The sequence below is a fragment of the Typha angustifolia genome, chromosome 3, assembly GCF_048772165.1.
Source record: "Typha angustifolia cultivar Huaian chromosome 3, ASM4877216v1, whole genome shotgun sequence".
Lineage (NCBI taxonomy): Eukaryota > Viridiplantae > Streptophyta > Magnoliopsida > Poales > Typhaceae > Typha > Typha angustifolia.
This window is the reverse complement of record NC_133241.1, coordinates 8,608,765-8,631,681: the sequence shown is the minus strand read 5'-3', so window position 1 is coordinate 8,631,681 and position 22,917 is coordinate 8,608,765. Positions and strand designations below refer to the sequence as shown.

Genomic DNA, 22,917 nt, shown 5'->3' with positions numbered 1-22,917 from the left:
GGACACAGCCCCGATCGTCCGATCGAAGCGTGGTAGGAACCAAGCGCTCCCGACCCGGTATCGCGACTCAGTCCTGGAGCCATGGACGAAGCCGCCCACCGTGTCCCGCCACGGCCGTGCGGCGAAGCACTGAAGAGTGAAAGACCACCTCGGGTAAGTGTACCGCGAAATCCCAATTCCTCCGTGGCCCCGGGTTGGCCCACTCCTACTTCGATACCTTTTTCCCAAGTCGTACAACTCTCACGCCCTCCGCTTCTCTTTTTGTTATATTTCCTGTCTTTTAATTTAATGTTAAAAAAAGAAAAGAAAATGCTATTTCTTTTTTCTTTTTTTCTCCTTTTTGTTACTAGTATACCGTAATGGTTCTATCTAATCTATTGTCATCCATCTATATCCTATTCTGTACTAGTAGGGATAGCATAATAGCATAATCTTGCTGTTTCTGGCTTGTGGATCTCTCGTTTTTTTTTTTTTTTTTCTTTTCTTGCGGCGCATATATACTATTCGTGTGATGGATTAGTCTTGTGGGTCAGGAGGATGTGCCTAAGACTATAGAGTAATCGATAGACAGATGGGGGAATTGATAGAATTTACTTTGATTATATAGAGAATTTGCCTGAAACTTTGTCTATGATCCCAGCGTCAAAGCATAATATTCTGGCAAAGCCCAGACAAATTTGATATCTATATTTGCCAGAGTGCAGTCACAAGCATAACTGACGACTACGTTACACAATACGGATAAGATTCAATGTCCTGTCGTTTGTGGGTACCGCTGCATTTAATATTAGGAATGACATTAGGAAGCCAATCTAAGATCTCTCCTCACAGCGTCTTCTGCATTGGTTAGAACATTTTGTTGCATCGACCAAGTGGCACACCCTCACCACCTGCTTGATGTGATCTCAATTCTCAAAGAAAAAGCATAAATACAACTCGAGAAAAGCCTCAAGAATTTTTTACTTGACATCCACATCGATTACTGTGAAATGCTATGCAAGTGCCGCTTTTAATTTGCAAAACTAGATTATATATAAGATGCCAAGGCTAGCCTCGTGCACTGAATCTTAATGCTCACAAATAATGTTCCACTCTAAAACGATGAAAATCCGCCTATTAAGTTGTTAATAAATCAAGGTACTGACACTGTCAGACAACCCAACTTCTGCTAACAAACAATTTAGGATTCTAATATTTCTCACAAGTCGCAGCTCTCAATTGTAATGTAGTCTAATTGATGCACTAGACTCTTTATACTTTATACCCCTTCATGTTGCCTCAATTTATCAAACTTTTGTGGTTGATTCCTCCAACCTTTGAAGCCCTACGAGGAGATGAGAAAAGGAGAACATTACTACTCCCAAAAGTGAGCCATGGGGTGGGTGACGTAGAACAAAACAAGGCATTCGGGAGGTACGTTATAATAATTATAGTTAGCAAAGGAATGACAAGTGGCCCCACCGACATGCATAGATAGCTTTCGGCTAATTTGATTATCCAATTCCATGTTGAAGGATGTTCTTATCCTCTTTGATGATTCACCACGAACAAAGACAAATGACCATCCGATGATGAGAATTTGAGGTGGGTGCCTCCATTCATTGAATGCCAAGAGAGCGTTCCTAGTTCCTACCGGCAGACCGGCTCCAACTGGAAGTTGCAATGTACAGTAGAATCCATGAAACATCGCCTATAGTTCTGGAAAAAGAAAAAAGAAATACGAAAGAAGACATTAGAAATATTGAAGACTAAAAATGAGTGTCTTAATGCACAAGTCTCTTGCCAATGCAAATATACTGAATAGGGAAATGAATAAGCAACTTTAATAATTTATTCAAGAGGTTGCTTTCGATAACTTGAACCAGTGCTAACGGGAAACACAATGCGCAATAACAACCCTTGTCATCAGACCAATGGCAACTTGGTAAAGAATCAGGATACTGATGACAGAGTTAAAAAAAAAAACTTCGAGATGAAAGGAATCTGAAAGGATGTACTTCATTACTACTGCAGTTGTAGGGCAGGAAAGATGCACCGGTATAGTGAGTCCAATACTCCATAGCCCCAAGGCCATCAACCTGAAAGAGCTGAACAGAGTATTTATTAGACGGCGAAATAAAATCATTACAGTGACCAGATTTTCATTGAAATTGAATGCATGAAAGAGGGATGATGCATTATTCATCAAGTTGCCTCACGGACAGCAAACTTGGCACATGGATCATGTGGCTGGTAAACATGGATCATTTTAGCAATGGGCATTTCTCGGGCAATGACTCCTTTAAGTCCGATCGTCCAAAGAATAAGCTTAGTCCAATTAAAGCTACAAGGGTTTTAGTTCCATACAGCTATAACCACTACTCAATATGGGAGCTTCCCCACAAAATGGTCTTTAGAAGACACCAACATTTTCTGAAAGAAGAAGGGGGCCATTGGTTGTTGAAGTGGGACACAGCCATAGCCACTACTCAAATTGGGAGTCTCCACAAAGCGGTCTTTAGAAGATACCAATATTTTCTGAAGAAGTGGGGCATTGGTTGTTGAAGTGGGACTTCTGGATATTAGACCATCTATTTTCTAACTACTCACTCACTCCCTGAAACCCAACTTTCCTCCCAACCGAGTGGGGGGAGTTTGCCTTCCCCAGTTCTTTTACTGTTTGCCTTCCAAATCTCCATTCCCTCACCACTGGCTGTTTTGTTTTCTTTTCAAAATCACATGTTTATACCAAAAAAGATATTAGGAAGTTTCACTCCTCTCAAGCAAACACTGAGTAATAGTTAATGAATTAGAAACATCAAATAACCAACAGATATCCAAGGATCCAATATTTTTAGTTTGAAACAATTTAGATATTAGAAATCAAGTCTAACATTGTTGATATCAGTGCTGAATACTAGATCAACAGCTTAAGGCCCCCATCCAATAATAATAAAAAAAGTGTCAAGTCAGAACGATGGAGAGAAGTGTCAATTCAAGTTCATTAGAGAAAAGCAAACGAAACGAGAACAGAATTGATAAAAGATAGAGAAAAAAAGTAAAAGATGATCAGTTGCGCATATAAATATATCAAATATGAAGGCAGAATAAGAGAATATATGTATTCTGTAGATGCAGATTTTACCTTGATCGTTGCCCAAAGTATAAACGACCTTCAACTGTCCACTGCTCCAAAACTGCTCCCTTGTTCAAGACCAACTAACACCATTACATAACCAGGGATAACCAAAAGCACTGCAAAGATATTGAAAGAATCACATAATTGAACTGACCAAGACGCAATTATCCTCTTCTGCAAAGAAGGCAGATGTTATATCGAATGTCGCGAATCACCAAGTACATATAAGAACTTGACTGAGCAGAAACACTAAGCTTTCTCCAAGACCACTGATTTAAGTGATTCTTTCTATGAACAAGAGAAGGTGGCAAGGACGAACGACTCCTCTTTGCGAAACAAAACTGATACAATCATTGTGCTCTCAAAAGATTTTCTTTATACAACTTATTAATCCTTTGCCAACAACTTCATTCAGTTTCACAGGTATTGATCCTCCCCTCTCAATGGTATCTGTTCCAACTGGTGACGCCGTGGCCATAAGAACAAGATTCTCGCCATTTCCAACATCTAATTCATATAACTCGCAAAAAACCTCCCGAAAAGTTGCAACCATCCTTCCATAGAAAGATCCATCTGAAGGAATAACGTTCACTACTACAACTCCCTGCTCATGAACAGCCGACTTCACAGCCAAAAGAACATTCATTTGCACAAACTCCAGTGGTGGTGCACTTACGCCATTCATAGCATCTCCAGCATCCAAATCCACCATAATGGCATCAAAATCGGAAGAATTATTGATCATTTCAATTCCATCACCGACACAAACACGAAGGAACTCATCTTCTATCAACCCAAAGTGCCGCCTTGCGACGCCAAGAACGACATCATCTGCTTCCACGCCCAGTACATCAAAACCAAACTGGGTTCTTAGAGACATGAGAAGAGCACCACCGCCGACTCCAACACAGAGAGCTTTCGGTCTCAAACCCAACCGAGCTCGCTCCTCGACAGCCGTGGCAATAAGAGAGAGGCCCGCGACCATCGGCGCGAGGTAAGGCTGCACCAGAGATCCCACCTCCGGCCGCAATGACCCAAACTCCAATGTTGAAATAGACGACGAAGAACTTTGTGGAAGAAGACGCACCTGGGTCTGAACGAGATTGGGCATCCGCTTAAATCGAAGCCTCCGCCGTAGCTCCGGAGGGCTCGGCGAGCGGTCAATCGCCACGTCCTCCACCAGCATCTCCCCGACGACGGGGCCGACTAGGGTTTCAACCGGGACGATCCGAACCACGTCGTCGTCGAAAGAGAGGAAGGGGATTTGGGGTATGCCGTCGACGAAGCTGGCCTTCGGGCAGAGAGCAAGGAGGAGGGGAAGAAGGCTACTCTGGAGAGCATCCGAATCCGGATCCGACTCCGACTCGGGTAGGGGACTGGAATAGGATTTGAGAGTAGCCGGTGAACTGGACGGGGTGTTCCCGGCGAGGACGAGGCGGGACAAAGGGAGGTCAAGGGAGAGGAGGAGTTGGAGGTGGCCGGGGGCGGTGGAGAAGATCCAGTCGTCCTCGCGGCCGAGGGGAACGAGCAACGCGGCGATCTGAGGGTGGGATGAGGGTGGGGAAGGCGAGTCGAGGACGGCGATCCGGAGCGGGTCGCCGTAGGGGTTAGGTGGGTCGGGAAGTGGGTTGGGGAAGGTGAAGGAGAGGAAGCGGGAAGGTCGGAGGTGTTCCAACTCACCGGGTTCCAGGCGGGAGCCCATCGTTTTAGTCCGAATGCTGGCGAGGTACTACCAGGTTTATAGTTCATAAATAAATGGACCAAGTTAATCTCTTCTGGGCCATATCTTTGGTTAAAAGCACCGCGCCCATTCATAAACCATAAGAGGAGAAAGGCTTTCTAAATTTATTATAAACTCCTAATAATCCTTTTCTCCACCATCTTTTTTTTTTTTTTTTTTTTTTCTTTTATTTTTCCAACCAAATCCCAGCTAAACCGATCTTGGAGCACTCGTATACGATGAGCCTCTTTAATCGTCTGACGATATCGCATTTGGCCACCAAATTCGAATTCTTGGAAAAGCTACTAAGATCCAACACAATTATTATGATGCAACGAAAAGAACACATTGATGATATAATAAAGTGGGCATTACTTTCACTGAGATGGAATAATATTGCCACACTTTGCAGAGCTAGAAGCGAAGAGATCTTACAAGAATTAACTCTTTTCCTCAAGAAAATGTACTTTTGAAAGTATAGATTCTTCATATTGACCTTTGAATATATTCTACACCAATAAAGTCTTATGATTCATCTAGCATATGCTTTCAGGATCTTCTGTTGTACATGGACTGATATCTCTGAGATAAGGCCAGCTTGATGAATGGAAGATACCTTCCCATTTTCCTTTCCTGAAAACATCCAATGCTTCTTAAGTGTTAATGAAGCACATTTCTAATCCATCTCTCTTCAGCAAATTTCAGCAGCAAATAACTCGAAAGACAGTAAGCTATGAGACTCCCCTGCCAACCAAAGAAATTGAATAACTAATGTCAATATAAACTAATAACACATCAGACGGAACAGATAAAAAATGCAATAGCTGATCTCTCCAAATCTCATCCAGCGATTTATGGCAGAATCCACTGTGATGAGCTTAAAGCTATCTTGTTGAGTAAAATAGTTCAAACATTCAACTAAAAATATTTGAGCAATAAACCTTATGGAATAGAAATCAATTCTCATTCCACACATTTATTCACAAAATCACCAATAGTCGCCACAGGAACATATTCCATCTCTAAAATGGTGAAATCTGTTTCCATCCCTGATGTCAATATCTCTATCAGTGGCCTGGGACACAAACTTGATAAAAGTATGACAATCACCACATATCCTAAGGTTCTTCATGACTTGTATAGGTGTGCCATTTGGTGTAGCGAGGAGGCCGTAAGCAACAGCAAGCTTCTCACTGTGGTGGAGAAGAGCATTCTCCTTCTGCTCTTCATCCACATCATGGAGAACATAATTCGTGTCAGGAACATAACCTGTAGCTCTCAATCTGCTGTACAACTCCTTCAGAATAGCATATATCTCTTCCATCTGCTCGTGCTGCTTATCTCCTGTGACAAATGAGTGCATTCTGTTCTTTATCTGCATCCAGCTGCAGCCTGGCTCTTTTGTTACACCTCGTTCTCTCATAAGTTTTCTCACCTCTTCAACCTCATCCCACATTCCAAGAGAGGAGAAAATGTTCGATAGTAAAACATAATTACCAGAATTCTGTGGCTCCATATCAAAGAGCCTCTCTGCAGCCCTTCTACCAACTTCTGCATTCTGATGAATTCTGCAGGCACCAAGAAGTGCACCCCAAACAACAGAGTCTGGTTCAATTGGCATGTTTTCTATGAATGCTTCTGCTTCATACAGATGACCAGCCCGACCAAGAAGGTCCACCATGCATGCGTAATGCCCTTCTACTGGCATGAGCCCATAGTCTCTGGTCATCGACTTGAAATAATACCACCCTTCATCTACCAACCCAGCATGGCTGCAAGCACACAAAAGCCCCACAAATGTAACCTGGTTTGGCAAGTTTCCTTCAGACTTCATCAGCTCAAAAATCTCAATGGCTTCTCTACCAAAGCCATGCTGAGCACAGCCAGCAATCACAGAGTTCCATGTGACAATGTCACGCTCCTCCATTTGATCAAAGACCCAAAGTGATTCCACACAGCCACACTTGAAATACATTGTTATCAAAGCATTACCCACAAAAAGATGCAAATCTTGGCCTAGTTTGACTGCAAAGGTGTGAATTTGCCGACCTAGCTTAGTGGCACCTAGGCTCCCACAAGTACTTAAAATACTAGTTATTGTTGATGAATTGGGTAGTACTCCTTCACCCAACATTTTGACAAAAAGTTGCATTGCTTCATGCCCATGCTCAGCCTGTACATATGCAGATATTATTGATGTCCAAGATACAACATCCCGAATCGGCATCTTGTCAAATGCGATTCTGGCATCCTCTAACATATAATTTTGTGAAAATGCAGCAATCACAGAGTTCCAAGACACAGTATCTCTTGCTCTCATCCGGCTAAAGACTTGAGCTACATCTTCCATGGTTTTGCACTTGGCATACATAGTAATCAAGGAATTATTAACATAGGTATTGAACTGAGATCCCGCTTTAATTGCAAGTGAGTGTAGTTGCCTTCCAACCTCGAGAGCTTCAATGTTAGCACAAGCAAAGAAACCGCTAGTAAAACTGGAAAGGCTAGGCAACATCCCACTCCTATGAAGCTCCTGCATTAGGTCCAAAGCTTCTTTACTCTTTCCATTTTGGGCATATCCAGAAATCATTGCTGCCCACGAAATTGAATTTCTAAAGGGCATTCTATTGAAAAGATCTGTTGCTTCATCAAGCATGTTGTTCTGTGCATACCCGGCGATCATGGCATTCCAAGACACAGCATTTGGATTAGGCATCTGTTCAAACAACAGTCTTGCCTCATGAATCCTGCAATTCTGAGCAAACCCTGTGAGCAGTGCAGTCCGACAAGCAATAGACTTCTCAGGATCTCTCTCATAGAGAGAAAAGGCATCATCGAGGCGTCCAACATGTGATAATGCAGCAATCATTGTCGACCATGAGTACTCATTCCTCTCCCTCATACCCTCAAAGAACCTCATTGCCGTGTCTAATCCATTACTGTCCCTAGTGTACACATTTAGGATTGCAGTCCCAACAACCACATCCCCCTCAAAGTCAGTTTTGAATGCTAGTGAGCGAAGGTTCTCCAACACCTTCAGATTGCCAATACCCATTACTGCAGAAACAGCAGCAGCGAAGTTGGCCTGGTCTGGTCTCACACCACTGTGGTGCATCTTGCAAAATACACCCCAAGCCTCTCTATGTTCGTCAATCTGAACATACCCAGAAATCATTACTGTCCAAGAGACCAGATTCTGCTCCGGCATCTGATCAAAAAGGATTTGTGCTTCTCTCATTTGATGATTGTGGCAGTACCCGGTTATCATAGAGTTCCAAGAAGCAATGTTCTTCTCCGGCATTTCATCAAACAACCTCCGAGCCATATTGATGTCTCCATTCTGCACGTACCCACTAATCATCGCATTCCAAGACACAGGATTCCGCTCAGGCATCGAGTTGAAGAGGAACCTGGCATCGCCCAAACGCCCGCACTTGGCATATCCGGAGATCAAGATTGTCCACGTCCTAATGTTCTTCCCCGCGAAGGAGTCGAAGAGAGAGTGCGCCTCCTCAACCATGCTGTTCTGGCAGTAGCCAAAGATCATGGAGTTCCAAGTAATGGCGCTTCTGTGAGGCATTCCATTGAACAACTTGCGCGCTTCCTCCACATGTCCTAGACGAGCGAGCTCCTGTATCCTGGCGTTGTAAGTGGAGATGTCTAGCGCTGGATTCCACTGGCTTGGAGGTGTAGAAGTGGAAATGAATCGAAGAAGACAACGAGCCATTAGAAGGGAAGATAGGTGACAGTTTCTCTTCCATCTAAAGGCAACCACCATGAAACTGGGGAGATCAACGAAAAGATGGTCGTTGGCCGAGAAATGTTGCGATTTTCCAACTATGAGTCAATATGTCAATACGACGATTATGACCCAGATACTGCAGCGGAATAATTAAATGGGTTAATTATGTTGAAAACCCTTGAATTATAGTGCATGGAGGCGTACGATATGGTAGGCAACGATTTCGCACCTCAACTTGCCGAATCTAGTGTGCAGTAGGTAGAGCAGGAAACATGACTTGAGTTAGTATCACAACTTTAAAGTCGGCAGTGGTTACCTGAAACTGCCGATGGTGCTGCAACATTGTGATTTTTTTTTTTTTTTTTTAATTTTTGAAAACATTGTGATCTTTTTTGCCAACTACAAATGAAGATAGCCAGGAATAATAGATAAAATCTGCGGCAACAACATGAGAGGTGGAAAAATATTGCCAATTTATAAGTTCTTTAATTTTTATTTTTATTTTTTTAAAAAAATTAGTCCTTTAAAGGTAGCTTACTTTACCGCCTTCCCTTTCTACCCCTCCTAGCCCACGGTTCCCAAAATGCTCTCTTTGGTTTGCCATCCTCCTCTCTTCTCCGGGGCCGGCCGGACAAAACCTAGAATTTCCGGGTCCTCTTTCTCGAGCTTGCGGGAGATGGAGAGCCCACTCCCGGACCTCCGGCGGTCGGCGCCACAGTTTCCGGCAATCCGGGAGGCGAAGAGGGTCGCGCTGGTGAGGCACGGGCAGAGCACGTGGAACGAGGAGGGTCGAATCCAGGGGAGTTCTGACCATTCCGTTCTCACGCCCAAGGGCGAATCGCAGGCCGAGACCTCTCGACAGATGCTTCTTGGCGATTCCTTCGATGTCTGCTTCACCAGGTCCTTTCCCTTCTTCTCTTCTTCGAGCTACCGTTTGCTTCGCTCCTTATTCTGCGGTAATTATTCTTATCCATGAATTTGATCGATTGAAGTTAGCTCCTTTGGGTTCTTTATACTGTTTCCAGTCCCCTGATTCGGTCCAAGAGAACTGCTGAAATAATTTGGGGCGCTCGGACGGAGGAGATGATTTCTGAAATAGACCTGAGGGAGATTGATCTCTACTCGTTCCAAGTTAGTCTGGATTCAAGTCAGATTCCAATTTCATTCAGGAAGTCTGTATTGTGATGTAACTAAGTACTGAACTTCTATTTATCTTGCAATGCACGCATTTTATTTATTTATTTATTTATAGACGATTTATTCTTTGGTTCCTTTGCTGAGGTTTTCAATCCTGTTCGATTCATCAATTTCAGGGTCTTTTGAAGCATGAAGGGAAGGAGAAGTTTGGAAGTGCGTATCGTCAGTGGCAGAAGGATGCTGCGAACTTTAGCATTGACGACCATTTTCCAGTAAGAGAATTATGGGATCGTGCAAGATGTAGTTGGAATAAAATTTTAGCGCATGAAGGAAAATCAGTGCTTGTTGTTGCTCACAATGCAGTTAACCAAGCTCTTGTTGCCACTGCGCTAGGTATGATTTATGTTTTATTCTTATTTGGTTATAAAGTTGAAGTTGATTTTGCTTAAAGCAAATTTCATGCTCTTTAATGCCCATTCAGGACTTGGCACAGAATACTTTAGGATTCTACTCCAGAGTAACTGCGGAGTGAGTGTGTTGGACTTCATCCCACAGATTCATGGTGGCAGTACAAATATATGCCTTAATCGGTTAAATCAGGTGCTTGAAGCATCCTAATTCATTTATATATCAAATTATAACATGTTGAAGTTGGTTTAGAGATGTCCCACTAGCAGAAGCTAAAAATAATGATCATACCACAAGGTTTCTCAGAGTCATGCTTTGCTTTGTCAGCGACTGGTGTTACTGCAGTTATCATTACTTATGAGGTCTTAACTGCTCATAAATACTAAATAATAATGTAGTCGCTTGTAAATAATTTCTTTCACATTGCTGGTAACTCATGAAAGTAGAACTAAGAAAATATTTGCATGGTATCCTGCCTCCAATTTTACTCTGCAGCCTGCCCAACTATATGATTTTACCATTTCTTCCGCTGATGCCTCGTAAATGTCCTTATTTACATCATTTTGATGGTTTTTAACATAAATGAGTTTACACTAGCAGCTTATGGTATGGCATTTTCACAGACTCCAAATTCTCCCATTGCTGCTGGAATTTCTGCAGGAAGAAAAAGCAACAAGAGGATCATTTTAGTCTGTCAAGGAGCCACACAGAGCAATCCTGAGGTAGGGAGGAGGTTGCCTTTCAATTGTTGGTAGATCATGCTTTTGAAGTATCAGTAATCCCTGAGATACAGATCTGCTGTCCAGTGAATTACTCCTTTCACAGTTTTTTTTTTCTCCAGTGGTTGGTCATCATTTAGCAATACTCTCTACTTTGTTGCAGTTTAATGGGTAATCTGGATGGGGCAATAATTGTTTCTACCATCCAAGGTTCTCGAGAGCTAGGTATACTAGGGTCTGTTTATTAGGTGATGCAGTGGTAGGATGGTCTTTTACTTGCACAAGTCCATATAATTTGAACACGTCCTGTGCATCCGCATAGTTTGTTCTTGTCAACGATGAGAGCTGTTTTCATCTTTTGACTTCATACAGTGAGACATGCTTATGCCCTGTATTTTCTGCATGACTACACCCTTGGTTTAATGCACTTAGAAGCAGACAGCTGTTTTCCTTTCCCAGTAGATTCTCAGGAAAAAAAGAAATTCTATGTGATGTTTTTATGAATTTGAAGTAGCTCATTTACACTGTTGCACTCTAACTTTCCTTTTCTTAAGCAACTAACCCATTATTCTTAAAACCAGGTCAGTTTGCTCAATATGGGATATGAACCCATGAACATGCTTGGAGTTATACAGGTAGGTCAATTTCAATACAAATTCTCATATATTGTGGTGAGGAATTGATTTTTGTGCTGTTTTGGAACAATTGCAGTCCCAGAAGACTGCAGAACTACTTCTAGACTTGAAGGTGGATTGCATTCTCTGCAGTCCACGAATAGCCTCAGTTGATACTGCCATGGCTATAGCTGAGGTGATTATTTTATTCCAAAACTCTTATCAAATTGGCTTCACATAATGGTAATTCTGTTCAACTCAAAGTTGCGGGCCTGATTGCAGGTTCAAGGGGCTGCAGATTGCTTAGGCGCTGACTGTATTCCTCGTGATGTTGAGGTGAAGAAGATACTAGACCTTGAAATTGAACCTATTTTTCAGCAAGCATGGAAGGTTGAGTTCAATTTTCTCACTTATTTGGTTGCAATTTATGACCAGTTACTATGTACTATTAAACTAAAAACGCATCTTCATATATTATTGTGTGGAAACTATACATCTGATTTGTGAATGCTCAATTGGGTTCTTTGCATATACAGGTGATTAGTAAGTAGTAATATTGTTTTCTCTTTTTCTCAACAGAAATCAACAGGAACTATAATATTTCAATCAGGTTGGTTGAATTGCTTAGATGATGGGGTCTTGCAACAATTATGGAACAAGTCAAAGAACGCTTGGCAAGCCTTGCTGCATGAATTGTTCGATGAATCAGTAACAGATAAAAATTTGGTGGTTGTGGGGCACCCTGCAGTCCATATAGCACTCATAAGCCATTGCCTTAATTTGACAATGGAGAAGATGACATCGTTTCATCTAGATGCTGGTAGTGTCAGTGTAATTGATTTTCCAGATGGACCAGTGGGAAAAGGTGTGATCAGATGCACCAATTACACTGCACACTTAGGAAGATGGTCTATACCTGTAACAAGATCAACAACAAATGACGAAGAGTTCTAGATGAATATTCAGGTATTGGTATTCTGTTTCTAAATTTATCAATTGTAATTCTGAAAATATAAACATAATCTTTCTAATTGATGTACATAATACTGTTCTGATACTAAGGAATATTAGTCATTTGAAAGGTGGGCTTCATTCAATGTTAGAGAATATACTAGCCTTCTTTGCTCCCTGCTTTATTTTAGTACTTAAATGCATTGTTCATCAGGTCGAGAAATGGGCTGAACTATAAACTAAAAGGTTGCTCAGTTGCCTCGTCTCGCAGTCTTTATCTCTATTCTACTTTACATCGAGAAAACTTTTCCTTTTCACTACTTCGGTTATCGAAATATAAGGATCAGTGAAACCCTGCAATGACTGGAGAACATATATCCAGCTGCTTATCGTAGATGAATGTAATTTACTTTCGTGGTATAGAAGCTTCGCTTTTCCTTTTCTTTTTCTCCACAAAAGATCTGCCGAGTTTGTGGTTAGATATTGATCAAACCTCTTATATTAAACCGAATAATTATCAATACCTCTCGACTTTTTCACCTATCAATATCATATTTGCACGAAAATAAAGGGACCAAGATTCTTTATTTCAGAATTGTTTTGTCCTCTATAAAATGCTTCATACATCTGGACTTACAGATATGTTGGAAATTAAATATAACAGTTGACATGTTGGTACTTGCCAATTGACAACAACACATAGGAAATCGCCAAGGAGCTTTTTTTTTTTTTATCCAACTGAGTATGTGTCCTATGATCCATTGAGCTCACTCAAGTTGTCTGTCTTTCTAGTAGTCAGTGAAAAGCTCTCTGTTTATTCCCACCCCCTCACAAGTGAGCAATTGAAACGTGGAGCTTGTCTTCATCTTAAGTTTCAATGATCCCTAAACGTATGGACCATTTTTGGCAAGGATCTTTAACTTCCCTTGGGAATGTCAATTTTGGCAGCTACCTTTATTTTATCGATCAACTCTCTTCAGCTGCAACCTGTGGGTTCTGTCTCTCATATTTCAGGGAAAATGTTTTCCTTCCTGCCTCCAATTAATTCATTTATCAATAGTACCTAACAGCATTCAGTTCGTTGTCTATTGATCATAAAGTTGTCGACCGGAGTGCCAGAAACGTTGCATTCATTTCCAGCCTGCTCTGGTTATAGGACAATTATTGGTCGGGACTACTGTAATATATGATTCTGAACATTTAATCTCCGAGTAATCTCATTTTATTTTGGAGTGTTTGCCAGTTGATCCTAATCGACAAAGCGCCTGGAAGGTTCATCTACGAGTAGTTTCAACGAGTTGCCCTATTAAAAAAACAAAAACGCCCAAGAGCTGAAAGAAGAGAAGGTTTTGCTGTTCTGACTTCTAAATGGCCCTCCAGTCCAGTGTCATAAATGAAGTTTGAGAATTTTACATCTCACTCTATCTCTCTAAGTAATAGTGATTGTAATGTTACTACTTTTATACAGATCATTCGCTGAAATCATGCTAATCTCTCATACTAATACAGGGCTTCATTTACTGAGATCATGCTAGGATTTTAATAAGTGCAATCAAATATAGCTTGATCTGGGGATGGGGTGCTGCACATGCATTTGTTAGATGGGATGTCACAGGTTTAGTTTGATCACAAGGAATTTAGTGAGATATAACAAGGAAGGTGCTGCCTTTTTATGAGGGAGAGTTCCAACCCCAGTCTTTAAACAGGGTATAGATAGAACTATGAACGTGGGGTTGTTGGCTAAGAGTATTAATTTAGCTAACTGATATGAACTAATATATATATATATATATATATTTGTAGTCAATGGTTTCGAGAGAAAGGGGAGTACTAGATAGGCTTCAAGGTGCACTTGGGTATTAATAATTTGCTAGGGGACATCTTACTCCACCATATATTAGTGTGGGCTGTCCCCAAGCTCATAAATAACTAGTCTCATTTTATAATATAGTAACTTAAGAGACTTCCAATCAAATCCTATAAGCTGAAAGTGACAGCATTTGTACGAGTCATGCGGTCACCCGTTTGCAGTAGAGGCCTTGAATTATTAGAATAGGAGATTAATTATTAACCTCATTGCATACGAAAGCATGCTGATGTTTTATTTTATCTTTATCTGACCTCCCATTTGTTTTATCCCTTCTATGCCGTGAAGCTGGTTCTTATTACTTTATTACTTAGTATAGAGTAATTGTAGAGAAGAGTATGGTATTTGGTGTATTTATTTCCAAGTGTATACGGATTCTAACTAACTTTATTGGTAGGTTGCTCTTTATTACTTATTGCAGGAAAAGTAAGCAGAGCGTACAGAAGAGCAATCAAGGACAAGGGATCATTGACTTCTCTGTGTGGTTGATTCACCTGCTTCTGACCTACTCTGTTAATCGCATTATTTTCTTCTTCTTCTTCTTTTAATTTTTTTATTTTTTTTTAAAAATTAAGCATTCCTTTTTCTTGAAAGGCGACTAGCACCAATCTCTCAACCTTTGGGATTCTATTGTTCTACAAGAAAATGAGGTCTGATCTAGGCCACAAGTAATTTGGCTGCAGTAAATTAAGACGAATGCTCCAAATGCTACCTTTTATTTCCTAGTATCTTCAGACTAAGAAGCTCACCTCCTTCTTACCACCTACTTTTGAGAAGCAAAACAGTTAACATCCGGCAGGAAATAATACAAGGGAATACGCAAAATATGCATCTGGGATCTACCTCATATCATTTGATCATTTACCTTTTACCTTTCCTCCTTCATCAGGGTCACAGTCGAACTAGTTTTCTTCCTCACGCATATCTATCTCCTACTCGTTGACTATGCACAAGGTCGTTCCTGATCAGAAGATACCATGTACCAGACTCGGTCTTTCCTCATTACTTTCCGGTGGTTGTATGCAGAGGTGAGAATACCATTTAATCATGCATTTTGGGTTGTTGTTGTCGTTATAGTAGTACTTAGATAAACCTGTCTCTTTTTTAGGGTTTTTTTTTTTTTTGTGGCTTCGCTTCATTAATATATTATCCCTGAAAGTTAGGAGAAGTCGAGATGAAAAAATAACTAACTGCTAACTCTGTTAACTACTGCTCTGAGTTTTTATGAGAGGAGGTCGTTTTCCTGGCAGATTTATTTGACCATCACTGAATGTTTTGGACAGAAGCATTTGATTGCAAGTGACCAGGAAATTATTTTTCCAACTTACTCAATTGCATAGCAGGCTCCCACATGAGCCAGGGCTCCAATAGCCAGGCCGAAGGCTGTTGGAACTTAGCATAAATAAAGGATCTCCCACCAAGTGAAATGATGATATGTTATAATACAAAGTATATAATCTCACACAAGGTACATATTTTGTCAGCTTTCTCCTAATGTCATGTGCAAATCTAATCTCGTTCCCAGAAGAAATCAAAGATTGATCTTAATTTACTATTCCAGTATCAACATCTTCGATTTGTCACTTCCTGCGTTGACGACTGAAGAGAAAGTTGCACGCTATATTGCTATGCACTCACTCTGCTTTATTTTACGCCAGAAGAGCAGTCAGCAGCCAGCAGCCAGCAGCCATGTCCATGTGAACATTAATGTCAACCAAGGCAAGTGACAATAGTTAGAGGGAAAACACAGCAAAACCATATGACGACATTAATGATAAAATAAAAAGTAATAAGAGCATGGAATTGAAATAGCCAGTTTTTATTTTCAAGGTTCCATCCAAGATCATGTACATCTATCTATCTGCCCTTTCTAGATGTCTTGGCTTTGGGGTTGGTGGATCTGCTCCCAGTTTTTAATCTTGGTGGGCCCCTACTCTACTCTTGCCCCCACCCCACCCCCACTACCCCCCTCTCCAACCCCACATTGATGAGCCCAATCCAACACTGCACCACCCTCAGGCCTCAGGCTCAGGAATCAGGAATCAAGAATCAGGATGATGAAGGTAAGATCACAGTAATATCACATAATTCTCCTCCTTAATAGATATTATATAAATATATATATATATATAACAAGAAAAGGAAAGAAGATATAATAAAATGTCATTAGGGTAAATAAGGTATAATTTGGATTCTTCCTTCCTGTTACAAGCCTATGTACCTTAAATTAATTCGACCGAGTCCGAGACAAATTAAAACCCCTTCTTTACATTAGCAATTGAGTTCTCTCGTTTCTTGTTTCTTGTTTTGTATTTTGGGTTTTGGAATCTGATGTGATACGCAAAAGAAAGGAACTCAAAGAAGAAGAAGAAGAAGAAGAAGAAGAAGAAGAAGAAGAAGAATGGTGAGCAAAGCGAAGAAGACCCTTTTCTCGAACCACCATCACCAACTTCTCCTCCCTCCCTCGATGAAGGACTTCGCCTCCTGCTTCAGCGACCACGCGGTGCGGGTCTCCGACGTGTCGTGCTCCGGAGGCAGCGGCAGAAGCAGCTCCTCCGTTCTCGTCGACATCAAATCCAGATCGATCCAGAGCGCCGTCACGTGCCTCTACCGTACCCGCCTCTCCTCCTCGAAGAAGGACCTTCTCGTCCGGCTCGCTTGGTCCAAGGGCCACCTGGGCCCCACCCTCTCCATCGGCGTCGACGACGACCCCTCCCTCCACCAGTGGGAGCCCAACGCCATGTCTTGCCAGCAGTTGCGCAAGAAGAAGGGCACCCGGACCTTCACCTCCGGCAACTCCAACGTTGCTCTCTTCTGGGACATCTCCTCCGCCAGGTACGGATCGGGCCCCGAGCCCATCGCCGACTTCTACGTCGTCGTCATGGTCGACGCTGAGTTCGCACTCTTGCTCGGGGACACGAGCGACGAGTGCACCAAAAAGTTCGACAGCGCCACCCCGGCCGCCAAATTCTCGATGGTCGCAAGAAACGAGCAAGTCCTCGGCCATGCCTTGTACTCTACCAAGAGTAGGTTCCGCGAGGACGGAAGAGAGCACGAGATCACGATCAGCTACAACAACAACGAATCGGAGCTCTCCGTGTGCGTGGATCGGAAGAGAGTGGTGTACGTGAGGAGGCTGATGTGGAACTTCCGAGGCAACCAGACGATATTTATCGACGGATCTCCGGTGGACATGATGTGGGACGTGCACGACTGGTGGTTTAGCAATTCTTCCGGTGGGTGCGCCGTGTTCATGTTTCGGACGAGGAGTGCGTTGGAGAGCAGGCTGTGGTTCGAGGAGGAGGTGCTCCATAAGCAGCAGGGCATCTCTGGATTCTCCTTTCTCGTCCAAGCATTCAAGACCCCTTGAACAGATGGATCTCTTTCGACTCTTTCTTTGTGATTTGATCTCACAAATATGAGCAATCTTTACACATTCTTTAAGGATTAGGATTCGTTTGTTTGAATTAAAAGTTGGAATCAAAGAGAGTGAGTGAGAGAGAAGATGGTAGTTGATCTGAGCTGCAGAATTGTGAATGGTAGATAAATGAAGGTTCTTTTTTCAGAAAATTTAGAGAGTTCCGATGTGATAGATACTCTTTTTGCAGAAAATTTAGAGAGTTCCGATGCAATGCATTAGCCAACACTTCATCTCTTTTGTCTCTTTTTCTTTTCTTTTTTTCTTTGATCATGCATGCATACAACTGCAACGTTTCAAGATCTGTGCCTCCATATGTTCCATTCCTTGTCCTTTCTCTCCACTGTGATATATCTCTGTCTTTTTCATGTCGTCTTCGTCTGAAGAAAGATTTACAGGATTCATATTCCCTCTTCTTCTTCTTTTTTCTTTTTTTTTCTCTCTCTCTCTCCTTTGTTTTTTTTTTTTCTTTTTTGTTGCATTTTGTTAGAAATAATATTGTCAATAGAGATAAGGATGGACAGTCACCTTCATGTTTTAAGATTGCAATGTCAAGTTGGTTCTTGCCATCAATTCTCCCTAAAGATGAGTCTCTTTCTGCAACTCTCAACCTTTACCTGAAACCTCAACTGCTTGAAACAGTCCTGGAAGGATGTTTCACTAAGAAAGAACATCTTGTTGCAATGGTTCTCTCCTTTATTGCCATGACTCGTGAGAGAAAGTGACCTGGCTCAGAAATCTATCCTCTTTTAAACTAAATACAAACAGGGATATATAGGATGTGATATTTGATGCCTCATGTGGATTCAAATCAATATCTGTGTCATTTGATTGATACTAGCATTTGTGATTCTCAAATTAAAAATAGAATGTTGCCTAATTGATTGCCATATATCCTAAAAAATGCCTTACCATATATTTAACTAACATCTTGACCTTAAAAATTGCATCATCTAATTTCATTCAATGATGTGTAGGAAACAATGGTATGATGTGGCCACCAGAAGCAGCCGGCAGATTCTTCTCTTATCTATGTCTGCATTGCAGTGTTACAATTATTAATAACTGTAATGTGGACAGTATCACAATGGTTCAAGAAAGAGTCCAAATATATTCATTGCAGTATCTATAAGCTCAAACGGCAAATTTTACATTAGCTTTCAGTCTAGCGACCAGAAATGATCCAAGGTACTGAACATTATACGCATGATAAAGACAGTTAGCTGGAAGGGTAGAATGATAATGGACAACCAGCAGTACAAATAAATGAAAGCATAACTATAGCCAACAATATAGATTAGAATAAATCAATAAGAGAGGCATGCCGCATGCAATTGGCGATTCTGTGGGTCAGCATGATGCGCGATTGGATTCTGGATAAATTTCTTGAGGGCTTTTTAGCTGTTTTTATAAACTTTTCCTGAGCAGAAAAACGGATGCACTGACATCTGAAGTGGCTGCTGTTGTTTTGTTTGGTCCCCAAGATGGGAAGCTCGTTAGCCGAAGCTTTACCAATGCCTATAAAACCTCCCGTTACTCTGGTCTGTGACATTCTACCCAGCAGTTTGCCTTTCAGTATAGAATTATTAACGGCCCATCGTTATAAAGATCTTGCATCTATTAAACAATAAACATTGCGAATGCTACGTTTCGTCTTCGCACCGCCCAAAAGGTTTCGTGTCAAAGTGATGCTACGTCAGCTGCATCATTTTTCTCTCCTTTTTTATTTCATGTTGCAAGGTTATGATCTCTAATTCCAAGGATAGAAAGTGCTATAATTTAAAGCGTCAATTCCTTGCATTATAATAACATAAAGTTCTGTTAAATATAGTTATCATGGTAATTCGACGTGAGAAGTATGAAACTCTGAATCATTTGCATCGTCCATGCGTCAAAAGCGGATGCTAATCTTGTTGGGCCTTGGGTTAGTAAGACTCTATATGGGCCTTTAGTGGGCTGTAGAGAGGCCCTATCTTGATTCGAGATGACCATATCCCCGAAGCTTCTTCTTCCCCAAGCCAACTTGCCGGCTGTAAATCCCTCTCGTTATAACTTATTATCGCTTCGCTTTTCCCCCCTCTGCTCTTCATTTACCCAGCGAAGAGAGAGTGCGAGGTGAAGAAGATCTCTGGTTACTGCGGAAATTATCATGGTAGATAGATTATTATAACTATTGGGTCTGAAAAAGATAATGAAATCGAAGCCTTTCCCTTTTAGATTTGTGAATATGGGTTGGCATATTTGTGGTTTCCTTTCCGCATTCCGGTTTATATCTGATAGATGTTACATATCGTAGGCCATGCTTTGCATAAGCAATAGGATTTCAACAAAAACACATCGGCATGGTAAATGTCACTAATTTTTCTTTTCTTTTCTGTTATATGGGTTTCGACTATATTATTTTATGCTCTTACGTGTTAGTTATGTCATGTCCTGGCATAAAGAGGTTGATATTGTGTAAGATAATACATGATCTGCGCAATCAGTATCTCATTGCAAATACATTGAGAATTATTATACGTTCTTAGATATCGAGCTCAATTTCTTTTGTATTTTTGCATTTCAAATTTGGCATATACCACCTAGTTCCCTTATGTACTAACAATATGGGAGTTCTGGCTATCAATTACAGATTTTACTACGCATTTTTTATGATTTGCATAAACAATTAATAATCGTCCTCACGTGATATTTTATTAATTTATTTTGGCATTTGGATAATCTAGGAATCTCGTCCTCATGTGATATTCTTTTCTGCAAGTTTTTGCCTATTTTAAGTTCATGCCGTTTTTTTTCATGTGTTTAATTCACATTGAAACTTAAGTGTACATTCACCGATTTATGTTTAAAAGTTTCTATCTTATTCGGAGTTTTGTGATAAAACTTACATAATCTAATATTTAAGTAAGTGTTGAAGTGTATTAGATGCATTAAAAGAAAAGTTAAGAGTGATTTAATAAAATAAAGAAAATCTAAGATTTTGTTGTAATTTTTAATATGTAATTCTTTCTGTTTTGTCTTGGGTTCAGGTGCAACAACTGTGTCGTCTCAGATGTTGTATTCTAACTTTATATTGCTATTTTTGTGCTATATAATTCTGAGTTGCCCCCATTTTCTTGCAAAACAACAGTTATTTACTTTCCCTTGCAGATGAACTTATTGCCACTGCTGCTTACATTGGCACCCCTGGCAACGGTATTCTAGCGGCTGACAAATCCACTGGTACAATTGGGAAGTGTCTCGCCAGCATAAATGTGGAGACTGTCGAGCCCAACTGGCGAGCACTTCGTCAGCTCCTCTTTTCTACTTCTGGAGCTTTGCAGTACCTGAATGGTGTGATCCTTTTTGAGGAGACGCTTTAAAAATACCAGAAGACTGCCGAGGGAAAGCCCTTTGTTGATGTTCTCAAGGAGGGCGGGGTCCTTCCCGGCATTAAGTAGACAAGGGCACCGTTGAGCTTGCAGGCACCAATGGCGAAATCCCAACCAAGTCCATGACGACCTCGGCAAGCGCTGTGCCAAGTACTATGAGGCAGGCACTCGCTTCGCCAAGTGGCGTGCCGATCCTCAAGATTGGTCCCAATGAGCCTTCCCAGCTAGTCATCAATGAGAATGCCAATGGTTTCGCTCGCTATGCCATCATATGCCAGGAGGATGGTCGAGCATCAGTTCCGGCCATCGTTTTCCTCTCTGGTGGACAGAGCGAGGAGGAGGCGACCTTGAATCTAAATGCCATGAACAAGCTTAAGGGGAAGAAGCCATGGTTACTCTCTTTCTCATTTGGGCTTGCTCTGCACTAGATCGCACTCAAGACGGGGGCTGGAAAAGAAGAGAACGTTGAGTACGGCAAGGACTGGTTTCCTCTCTAGGTGCAAGGCAAACTCAGAGGCCACCCTTGGGTCATACAAGGGAGATGCAGCCCAAGGGAGAAGGGAGAAAGGAGAAGGTGCCTCAGCAAGCCTCCAGGCCCTCCACGTCAAGGACTACAACTACTATCTTACAAGGAATCATAGTTGTTTGGTTCACCCATTGGTCATTTGCAGTGCTTAAGGCCCTCAGTAGTAGTTTCATGATAGGAATAAGTTGAGGTCGTTTGGTACACTGTGCAAAGTCAAGTTTGTAGACGTTTGTTCTATTTACTGCTGCTGGAATCTATTATCGGGACAACAAAACCTGCATTTCTTTCATCTGTTTCTTAATTTCTCTTTCTTTTGCTTTCTTGTGTGCGGAGCATTGATGATTAAGAGGACACAAGGTAGTTTGTATCCTCATTTGTTGTATTGTGAAATTACACAACGGACATCTCACATATGAATATTGTTACCATCACCTCTCCGAGGAGGTATCTGTAATTGTCACGAACTTGGTCTTTTTTGGATGTACTTCCCAGTGACTCTGGTGGTATTGGAGGTTTAGCTTATAGGTGGGATTAGTGAAAGCGAAGCAGAATAATGGGAATCGTGCTCAAATATCCTAGCTAGTTCGGCTGAAATCGATCGTCACCCACTGTTTTGGCTTTTGAAACTCGAATCACCGTCGTCTTGAATGCGAATTGTCTTGTAGAACTTCAGCAGGCAGATGGCTTAATCTCAAGGGACAAATGGCTCCAGGTTGACGAGCTTGGGAGGTCACGCAGTTCCTCGTGTCACACTTTTCCTGTTTGCATTCTTCTTCCCTATGAAAGGTAAACAACAATCTTTTTTTTTTTTTTTTTTTAAAATAATTTAAAAATAATTTTTAATCCTAGACTAAAAATGCAACCAACTTTCTAAATGACCTTTCACCTTTTACCTTTCACCTTTCTCATCCGTTTAATTTACCCTCCCGCAACCAAATGGGTGGTTCCCTGAAAATAAACAATTCGTTAAGGTAAAAGATTTCACGGGATACGGCTTATCCATGGTTATAGCTGCTTAACATAATTATTATACGTGGGAGCAATTCACGAACGAAGTCCCTTGACACTTAGGTCCACTGTCACGTGACCTACATGACCCACATTGCTTTCTGAAGACCGAAGCTATGTGCGCCAGCGGCCAGCGCCCACTGTGATTGCTTTCCTCATAACCCTAAATCTTATACTAAGTAACAAAATTGAAATCTCTTCTAGAAGTAGGGTAGAGGAATTAAATTGGTAAACCCAAAAGAGATGCCTCATAAATGACATTGGAGGTTTGCAGCCCATCTCTTGCTTCCTCTAATTCTCGTCTATGTTCATTCAAAT

At 41.4% G+C, this 22,917-nt stretch overlaps 4 protein-coding genes and 1 pseudogene across 13 annotated transcripts; 3 read left to right on the top strand and 2 right to left on the bottom strand.

The window, feature by feature from the left end:
• Window positions 1-979: 979 nt before the first annotated feature.
• Window positions 980-4,862, bottom strand: LOC140758268 (uncharacterized). Of its 8 annotated transcripts, none has more exons than XM_073094364.1 (4): window positions 3,273-4,862; window positions 3,125-3,183; window positions 1,998-2,087; window positions 980-1,698 (listed from the first exon to the last, which is right to left on the bottom strand). In XM_073094364.1, exon 1 carries the CDS (start codon window positions 4,818-4,820, stop codon window positions 3,480-3,482), a length of 1,341 nt encoding a protein of 446 aa, XP_072950465.1. In that variant the 5' UTR covers window positions 4,821-4,862; the 3' UTR covers window positions 980-1,698; window positions 1,998-2,087; window positions 3,125-3,183; window positions 3,273-3,479. The 8 variants fall into 8 exon arrangements, with proteins under 8 accessions (XP_072950465.1, XP_072950469.1, XP_072950464.1 ...); XM_073094368.1 differs by having other exon boundaries at window positions 1,998-2,078; XM_073094363.1 differs by having other exon boundaries at window positions 3,125-3,176.
• A 292-nt stretch (window positions 4,863-5,154) lies between these two features.
• Window positions 5,155-8,908, bottom strand: LOC140779713 (pentatricopeptide repeat-containing protein At2g03880, mitochondrial-like). 2 transcript variants are annotated; one of them, XM_073124958.1, is made up of 3 exons: window positions 8,810-8,908; window positions 5,780-8,716; window positions 5,156-5,582 (listed from the first exon to the last, which is right to left on the bottom strand). In XM_073124958.1, the coding sequence occupies exon 2, from the start codon at window positions 8,614-8,616 to the stop codon at window positions 5,827-5,829; it is 2,790 nt and encodes a 929-aa protein (XP_072981059.1). In that variant the 5' UTR covers window positions 8,617-8,716; window positions 8,810-8,908; the 3' UTR covers window positions 5,156-5,582; window positions 5,780-5,826. The 2 variants fall into 2 exon arrangements, with proteins under 2 accessions (XP_072981051.1, XP_072981059.1); XM_073124950.1 differs by having other exon boundaries at window positions 5,155-8,716.
• A 222-nt stretch (window positions 8,909-9,130) lies between these two features.
• LOC140779749 (2-carboxy-D-arabinitol-1-phosphatase) lies at window positions 9,131-12,565 on the top strand. The gene is made up of 9 exons (XM_073124993.1): window positions 9,131-9,480; window positions 9,606-9,711; window positions 9,894-10,110; window positions 10,199-10,317; window positions 10,749-10,847; window positions 11,426-11,479; window positions 11,556-11,654; window positions 11,741-11,848; window positions 12,038-12,565. Exons 1-9 carry the CDS (start codon window positions 9,164-9,166, stop codon window positions 12,410-12,412), a joined length of 1,494 nt encoding a protein of 497 aa, XP_072981094.1. The 5' UTR covers window positions 9,131-9,163; the 3' UTR covers window positions 12,413-12,565.
• A 3,475-nt stretch (window positions 12,566-16,040) lies between these two features.
• LOC140758105 (uncharacterized) lies at window positions 16,041-17,934 on the top strand. Of its 2 annotated transcripts, none has more exons than XM_073094138.1 (2): window positions 16,041-16,339; window positions 16,628-17,934. In XM_073094138.1, the coding sequence occupies exons 1-2, from the start codon at window positions 16,264-16,266 to the stop codon at window positions 17,644-17,646; spliced, it is 1,095 nt and encodes a 364-aa protein (XP_072950239.1). In that variant the 5' UTR covers window positions 16,041-16,263; the 3' UTR covers window positions 17,647-17,934. The 2 variants fall into 2 exon arrangements, with proteins under 2 accessions (XP_072950239.1, XP_072950240.1); XM_073094139.1 differs by having other exon boundaries at window positions 16,042-16,339; window positions 16,624-17,934.
• Window positions 17,935-18,242: 308 nt separating this feature from the next.
• Window positions 18,243-21,907, top strand: LOC140758284 (fructose-bisphosphate aldolase 1, cytoplasmic-like; annotated as a pseudogene).
• The last annotated feature ends 1,010 nt before the right edge of the window (window positions 21,908-22,917 follow it).

Excerpts from the sequence above, each read along its gene's own strand:
- LOC140779749 (XM_073124993.1), top strand. The coding sequence starts at position 9,164 with ATGCTCTCTTTGGTTTGCCATCCTCCTCTCTTCTCCGGGGCCGGCCGG. Across the intron at positions 9,481-9,605 it reads TTCGATGTCTGCTTCACCAG|TCCCCTGATTCGGTCCAAGA; the intron begins GTCCTTTCCCTT and ends TACTGTTTCCAG. Across the intron at positions 11,655-11,740 it reads CTGCCATGGCTATAGCTGAG|GTTCAAGGGGCTGCAGATTG; the intron begins GTGATTATTTTA and ends GCCTGATTGCAG.
- LOC140779713 (XM_073124950.1), bottom strand. The coding sequence starts at position 8,616 with ATGGTGGTTGCCTTTAGATGGAAGAGAAACTGTCACCTATCTTCCCTT.
- LOC140758105 (XM_073094138.1), top strand. The coding sequence starts at position 16,264 with ATGAGCCCAATCCAACACTGCACCACCCTCAGGCCTCAGGCTCAGGAA. Across the intron at positions 16,340-16,627 it reads CAAGAATCAGGATGATGAAG|GAACTCAAAGAAGAAGAAGA; the intron begins GTAAGATCACAG and ends CGCAAAAGAAAG.
- LOC140758268 (XM_073094362.1), bottom strand. The coding sequence starts at position 4,820 with ATGGGCTCCCGCCTGGAACCCGGTGAGTTGGAACACCTCCGACCTTCC.